Source organism: Penaeus chinensis, chromosome 31 (assembly GCF_019202785.1).
Source record: "Penaeus chinensis breed Huanghai No. 1 chromosome 31, ASM1920278v2, whole genome shotgun sequence".
NCBI classification, from domain to species: Eukaryota; Metazoa; Arthropoda; class Malacostraca; order Decapoda; family Penaeidae; genus Penaeus; species Penaeus chinensis.
In genome coordinates, this window is record NC_061849.1 from 18,994,207 (window position 1) to 19,002,619 (window position 8,413).

General features: G+C 46.5%; 1 protein-coding gene across 2 annotated transcripts in view; it reads right to left on the reverse strand.

Moving 5' to 3' along the window:
• LOC125041886 (cGMP-dependent protein kinase 1-like) overlaps positions 1–6,377 on the reverse strand; it is a 241,659-nt gene extending 235,282 nt beyond the window's left edge. For both annotated transcript variants that reach the window (XM_047637265.1, XM_047637264.1), the window contains exon 1: positions 5,832–6,377. In XM_047637265.1, the coding sequence (XP_047493221.1) occupies positions 5,832–6,376 (545 nt within the window). In that variant the 5' untranslated portion in view covers position 6,377. The remainder of the gene's footprint in view (positions 1–5,831) is intronic.
• Between the last annotated feature and the right edge of the window lie 2,036 nt (positions 6,378–8,413).

An 8,413-nucleotide genomic window follows, 5' to 3' on the forward strand; every position in this document is an offset into this window, starting at 1 on the left:
GACCATGGTATACTAGCAGAACAATATACATCGATACAACTAAAATACAATATACACCTAAAATTAAGATCAAAGTAGACTTACAAAAAGATATATGAATACGAGGAAGACCAACACAATATTTAGAAGCACGAGAAGTGAAGGTACATTTACTCCGCTAAAAAGCTAGACGTAGGATACGGAGTACGTTACGCAGTAATAATATGACATAACGAACTCGAAACAGCGAAAGATTAAGGCGGCCATCTGGCAGTCGTCCACAGATAACGAACTATATATAAACAAAGGCTGCACGAAAAACTTTGCCAATGAAGTAACAGTAAGAAATCCCCAGCACACTGCGTCCATTATCGCATCTTTTATACAGCGCTCACACACATTCATAACATACATCCTATGAAGGCCACAGATACATAACAGATACACCAAAACAAAATATACCTTCACCACATGAATATGAGAAAAACCTGCCCCCCCCTCTCCCCCTCATCCTACCCCAGCAGGCAAGGACACCCCAGGGTATTCCGTCAGCCCTGCTATGAGGCTTGGTCACGTGAGATTTGATTTTTATCTTCTCAATTCTTTCATAGTTTTGTTTAATAATTGTCATTGGCTGAAGGTGATAAAAATAAGGGAAGGAGGAAGAACAGAGAGAATGGGGGGGGGGGGGGGGGAGAGAGAGAGAGAGAGAGAGAGAGAGAGAGAGAGAGAGAGAGAGAGAGAGAGAGAGAGAGAGAGAGAGAGAGAGAGAGAGAGAGAGAGAGAGAGAGAGAGAGAGAGAGAGAGAGAGAGAGAGAGAGAGAGAGAGAGAGAGAGAGAGAGAGAGAGAGAGAGAGAGAGGAAGCGAGAGAGAGGGAGAGAGAGAGAAACAGAGAGAGAGAGAGAGAAACAGAGAGAGAGAGAGAGAGAGAGAGAGAGAGAGAGAGAGAGAGAGAGAGAGAGAGAGAGAGAGAGAGAGAGAGAGAGAGAGGGGGAGCGAGAGAGAGAGAGAGAGAGAGAGAGAGAGAGAGAGAGAGAGAGAGAGAGAGAGAGAGAGAGAGAGAGAGAGAGAGAGAGAGGGAGCGAGAGAGAGGGAGAAAGAGAGAGAGAAACAGAGAGAGAAACAGAGAGAGAGAGAGAGAGAGAGAGAGAGAGAGAGAGAGAGAGAGAGAGAGAGAGAGAGAGAGAGAGAGAGAGAGAGAGAGAGAGAGAGAGGGAGGGAGAGAGAGGGAGGGAGAGAGAGGGAGCGAGAGAGAGGGAGAGAGAGAGGGAGCGAGAGAGAGAGAAACAGAGAGAGAAACAGAGAGAGAGAGAGAGAGAGAGAGAGAGAAACAGAGAGAGAGAGAGAGAGAGAGAGAGAGAGAGAGAGAGAGAGAGAGAGAGAGAGAGAGAGAGAGAGAGAGAGAGAGAGAGAGAGAGAGAGAGAAGAGAGGAAGGACGGGAGAACGAGAAAACAGATCAATGCCAGATGCCTCTTGCGACGACTTCACGTAAATATTTAGGAAACATTTTGGACTTGTTATTTCGCAAATAGTCACTACAACTAAGCCAGAAATACTAACCCCGATATAAAATTAGCCTAAGTAACCACACACACACACACACATACACACACACATATATATATACATATATATATATATATATATATATATATATATATGTATATATGCATACATACATATATACAATAATACATATTCTATACGTGTTAATATATGTATCTATATGTGTACATACATATACATAAATATGTATATACATAAATATATAAATATTATATACGTGAAATTATATGTATCTATCTATCTATCTATATATATCTATATCTATCTATATATATATATATGCATACATTTACGTATACATATATATATATATACATATACATATACACACACACAAACACACACACACACACACACACACACACACACACACACACACACACACACACACACACACACACACACACACACACACACACACATATATATGTGTGTGTGTGTGTATGTATATATGAGAAAGTAACTGGCAATGAGTAAGAGAGATGGCGTGGTTAGGTCATTGATAATAAGAGCTAAAAATGAGAAGTGATCTGTGATTGGGCGAAATAAGATTCGCCAATATATAGAGCTTATATTCTATCCAAAATAGACATAAGAATTCATCCAAACGACTCACAAGTCAATAAAATTCAATACTGGACCATGTATTATGGACCTTTTAAGCTAATGGTCATGCCAAAAAGCGCCAACTCGGAATATTAGGTTCCATTACCGTGCTAAATAAGTTCATAAGGTCCCAATGCTCACCGAGAGTGCCACAGTAAATAGAAAAAAGCGGCAACAAAAGATAATCACCCCCACCAACAAACAATCATCATCAGAAAGTGACAAGCATCACCTGTCCCCATACCCACAGGACCCCGAGTAACAGTGCCAAATCGCACGGGTATTACAGTTTTCCCTCAAGTAGATTCGCCAAGGAACAGTCAAACCGCCAGTATGTAAGTACAGTACATCACAAAATCAGGTAGATTTGAAAATGGTTACCATAAAGCGACATATATAACCAGCCACTCGATAGAAGATCCGCCCGATAAATGATGCATTAAGAAAGTTTAATTTACGCAATGGCACCATAACCGAGTGCCTTAGCAACCGCTAAGGAATGCGACACCTCTACGAAAAACTGCTAGATACAAAATCACCTTTCTAACTTCCTCTAACCCCGAACCCAATCCTTTCCCACTTCAACATATCCTAAATCCACCTCTCCAACATCACCCGCTTCCTCCCCTCAAACCTCTGCTGCAAGCCCACAATTTATGCACATTATAATGCATGGACTCATTATAATGGAGTGCGTATGTGATCTTATGCAGACCCTTTTCAAACGATTGTACGCGAGTATGAGTGAGTTTACAGGGGAATGCGTAGTATGCGTGTTTGTGTGTACGTGTCCATGTGTGTGTATGCAAGAGAAGCAATGTAAAAACATATGTGTATATATTCATATGTGTGTGTGTGTATGTATGCATATATATGTGCGGGTATGTGTAAATGTATGTATACATATGTGAAGGAGTGAGTGAGTGAGTGAGTGTGTGTGTGTGTATGTGTGTGTGTGTGTGTGTGTGTGTGTGTGTGTGTGTGTGTGTGTGTGTGTGTGTGTGTGTGTGTGTGTGTGTGTGTGTGTGTGTATGTATGTGTGTATGCCTCTCAATCAAAAGCATGACTGCACAAACAGAGCAAGGGCCCTCATTCCCCGGAGACGGAGCCCTTGGTCACAGCGGCGATCAGGATCGCTCCGGAGCAGAAGGTGCTAAAAATCTCCGGTTAAAAACAGTCCGCCCCACGCTGATAAACCTCTGCACATAAAATATAACAGAAGATATTAAACGATGGACACGTCCTCAATTGGAGAGGTAAACCCCAGGGTAGCAAGCAGGAATTAAGGATAGGTTTCTTAGTTCACAAACATTTAGAAAAGAATATCGTGGCATTCTATAGGATAAGCGAAAGAGTGGCTCCAGTAACAATAAAACTAAACAATAAGTAAAACTTCAAGATTCTTCAAGTCTATCCTCCAACCTGTAGTCACAGTGGTGAAGAAATAGATGGCTTCTATGAAGATGTTCATTTAGCCAGCAGAAGATTTAAAATCCACTGCACGATAATTATGGGAGAATTAATGCCAAAATTGGTAAAAATACAGAAGGAGAAACCGTAATGGGGCATCAGGGAATAGGCACTAGGAATGAGAGGAGACAAATGCTAATCGATTTTGCGGAGGCTCGATCACTTGATATCAAAAATACATTCTTCGAAAAAAGACTAGAGCAGAAGTGAACATGGAAGTCACCATCTGACAAACGAAATTGACTTCGAAATTTCAAATAGGCGCGATATAGAAACAAATGTAGAAGTTATTAATAAAGTAAATATTGGCAGCGACCACAAAATGGTCAGAGGCCAAATTAAATTACACCTCAGAAGGGAAACTTGAAAACTAGTGACATAATTAAACCTTAACATCCAAAACAGCCATTCACTTCTCAGTGACGAAGGTCGCAACATTGATCAAATTCAATGTCATAAAGGAAGCTGCACTTGAAGTAAGCGGTAAAAACGTCAAGCATAGCTCCAGCAAGCACTTGGTAAAAGCTAAACAGATTATGCAAAAATGTAAAGTCATGAAAGTATCGTCAAATGGAGACAAAATAGAATTAGCTGAACTAACAAAGACTACAAATAAAAAGAAGAGAGATGTACGAAAATACAATGCTTAAATAATAAATGAAATAGTGACCTCAGGTACCAGCATGAACACAGCTAAAAGGAGACTCGGAATAGGGAGAAATCAAATGTATGCAATAAGCAAACCCAACAGAGAAGTGACATATAATAAGAATGAAATCGTAAGAGTAGTGGAAGACTTTTACAGGGATCTATACAACTCATATGAAGAGCCATGCGGTAACTAAAGACGTGCCTAACATCACAACAGAAGAAATAAAAATAGCGCTTAAAGGCATGGAGAGAGGGGAAAACCAGGTGAAGACGGAATTATTCTGGATTCTAACCAGCCTAGAGAACAGCCAGGCTTCCGCAGTGGATTCTCAACAACAGACCACACCCATATGCTCACCCAAATAAGAGAACAAATAAAAAAATATAGGAAACCCCTGTGTATGGCATTCATCGATTACGAAAAGGCATTTGCTATCTACGAAGATGGGACAGTAATCATCAAACTCCACACGGAAACCGATAAAATAACAATTAAAACAGGTGTTAGACAAGGCAATACCATCTCACCAAAATTGTTTACAGCTTGCCTTGAGGAAATATTCAAGAAGCTAGAATGGAACAGATATGGTATCAAAATAGGAGACGAATACTTAAACAATCCAAGATTTGCAGATGATATTGTTCTCATCAGTGAATCTGCAAATTAAATGCAGCAACTAATAAACGATCTGAATAGAGAAAGTCTGAAAGGATGAACAAGAAAAAAGATCATGTTCTACAGTAGAGTTCAATTCGAACAGATACATGTACACGGCGAAGCGCTAGAGGTAGTGGACAAGTATGTATCCCTATATCTCCGTCTCAGGCTCTAGGTCCGTGCGTTAAAAAATGCTACTCAGGACACGTGAGAGGCAATGGTTGTATGTTGTGTGTGTGTGTGTGTGTGTGTGTGTGTGTGTGTGTGTGTGTGTGTGTGTGTGTGTGTGTGTGTGTGTGTGTGTGTGTGCGTGTGCGTGTGCGTGTGCGTGTGCGTGTGCGTGTGCGTGTGCGTGTGTGTGTGTGTGTGTGTGTGTGTGTGTGTGTGTGTGTGTTGTGTGTGTGTGTGTGTGTGTGCGTGCGTGTGCGTGATCGTGTGCGTTAGTGCGTGCGCGTGTGCGTGTGTTTGAGTACGTGTAAGTGTGACTGCGAGTGTGACTGTGCATGTATGTGTGCGTGGATGCGTATTACTTGATGTACACCGTGACTAATGAGTGATACGAGTGAGTGGCAAGTTGTCGGTTATATAACTGAGTAAAGTGTGGGGCAAACATGAAATGATAAGCGAAGACTACTACACCGAGTCAGTTGAAGGACGAAGAGTCCAGACGAAGTAAGAGCTGCACCGAGGGCGGAAGGAGGCGAGGCAGAAGGCCAAGGCCGGCACTAAGAGAGGTCAAATCTCGTGAGATGAAAACTAAACGTGAATAAGTTATAAGGGCAAAGCGAGTGAGGTGAGCTGAGAAAGAAGAGAAATGAGAAGAACTATGGACATGCATGATGAGAAGAGGAGGACGCGGAAGCCAGGCCGTCCGGGCGCGACGGCGGCGCCAAACTCACTCGGGTGACTTGGGCACGGCCACGGGCGCGTAGTCGGGGTCGTAGAAGTCCTCGATGTCGTCGTTGGCGGGCTCGGCCGAGATGGCCGTCCTCTTGACCCTGGCCTCGGCGCCCTCGCTCACGCCCTCCACGCCCAGGCCTCGCCGCAGCGCGGGCGCGGGCATCATGGTGCGGTCATTCTGCAGGCTGTTGCGGTTGTGATGCTCGCTGTTGTTGTTGCGGTAGGCGTCGGAGGTCCAGAGCGAGCGGCGCTGGCCGCCAGCGCGCGCCGTGGCGGGCGGCGGCAGCACCGACTTCAGCTTGTCCAGCTTGGTGGTCAGCGCCGCGATCTTGGCCTCCTTGGCCTGGACCTCCTCCTCCAGCCGCTGGATGATGTTGTCCTTCATGGCGATGGTCTCGAGGGCCGACGAGAGCGCCGCCTGCGTGTCCCGCAAGGACGCTCGCCCCTTGCCCGAGTTGCTCACACTCACGGGTGGCGGATTGCGCCCGCCACCGCCCCCGCCATCCCCGCCACCGCCGAGGTTCTTCATAATCCACTTCTGCATTTTTGCAACACTATATCAGCATGGTCGAACTCGAGGCTGAGGGTCGCCACCCCGAGGGGGCCCTAACGCCGGGGCCGCCGCCTTCCGCAGGAGGTGGCACAGCAGCGGCGGCACCAGAGCCAGCGGCGGGCCGCCTGCGGTCACAAGGCCACACACTCACGCGACCGCGACGCTCCTTCTCGCTACTCGCGCACTCAGGAGAGGCTGCTCTCGGCCTTCTCTCCCCTGGCCTGCCGTCGCGTTCCCGCCGCCCGGCTTACAGCGGAGAGGCGATCAGCCGCGTCAGGGCACGCGCGGGGCGACGCTCGAATCTGTGCGGCCGGCGCGTGCTGCCCGCTCGCATTCTGGGTTAGTCCACATCCACAAGCAACATCAGATGCACTATCTATCTCGCTACCAGACACTGGAGTGCGTGCGGGGGAAGAAACAGCGATGCGAAGGAAACCAAACAGGAGGGTAACACTGAGAGCATCCCAACGTCAGTGTGGACCCTTGGCTACACGATTACACTACGTGCTCAATCTCTTCTGGAAAACACCACATACACGTTTAAACGCATTCCAAGACACTCTGATTTCAGTGTTTCACCAAGAAGAAAAATAATCAAGAAAAATGCAAGTATCTCCATGACTAGATTATCATAACTTTTTTGCTTTCTTTTTGGTTTTCTGTACACTGTGCCTAGTCACGAGTGCTGGCCGCGACCGCCAGCCACGCACTCTACACATCAGAGCAATGCTCGGTGCGTGGCCCGCTCCCCTCATGGCGTGTTTTCATGAACCGTTAATATCCTTAAACCAACTTGCATGTGCATTAGCTCAGATTGGCCGGGCCCAGGAACTAATTCATGAATGTAGCCCCGTACTTGCTGTTTCCGACGCAGATCTACATGATACGACTATGATAATTCTACCTCATCTACAAAATGCAAACACACATCACACCAATTTCGTTACATATAAAAAAGTGGAGGAAAAAAATATCCACTTACTAATCATGCAACGACAAAAACCACTTTAAAAAGGATTCGTGATGATGAACTGCCTAGATATCCCCCCTCCTCCTCTTCCTCCTCTTCCTCCTCCTCTTCTTCTTCTTCTTCTTCTTCTTCTTCTTCTTCTTCCTCCTCCTCCTCCTCCTCCTCCTCCTCCTCCTCCTCCTCCTCCTCCTCCTCCTCCTCCTCCTCCTCCTCCTCCCTCTCCTCCCTCTCCTCCCCCCCCTCCCCCCCCTCCCCCCCCTCCTCCCCCTTCCCCCTTTCCCTCCACGGCCCACAGAATCCCAAAATCCCCACATTAGTTTCTCGACGCTCGCTTACGTAACTTCACACAAAGGGGCGAGAGAGAAGTACATTCGCCGATCCATTGACATTAGTACATTAAACGATTTTCTTAAAAAAAAAAAACACGAAAATACAAACATACTTACAAAACACGTTCACTAAAACATTCCAAAAACACCAATACCATGAACCATGCTTACTACAAACAAGAATATACGCAAGCAAAAGTAAACACTGAGGCGCATAAAACTGGAGTAGAGATACGACACACGTGGCGAGAGAGTCCTTGCGGCGCCTCGGAGCGGTCACGAGGCCAACATCCGGTGAGGGGGACGGAGGGAGAGAGGAGGTGGGAGAGCGGAGGAGAGAGGGAGAGAGGGAGAGGGGGGAGAGGGGGAGAGGGGGAGAGGGGGAGAAAGAGAGGAGGAGAGAGAGAGGAGGAGAGAGGGAGATGGGGAGCAGAGGGGGAGAGGGAAAGAGGGGGGGAGGGAGGGAGGGGACGGGAGGGAGGGAGGGAAGGGAGGGAGGGAGGGAGAGAGGAGGAGAGAGAGAGAGAGAGAGAGAGAGAGAGAGAGAGAGAAGAGAGAGAGAGAAGAGTAGAGAGAGAGAGAGAGAGAGATCGAGAGAGAGAGACGGGAGAGAGAGAGAGAGAACCTGCCTCACCTCCTCCGGTGGCCCGGCCCTGTTTATATGCGTAATGCGTTGCGTCTTTGTCTTGATAAGCCTCTATCCTCCCGCTACTCTAAGGCGTTAATGTT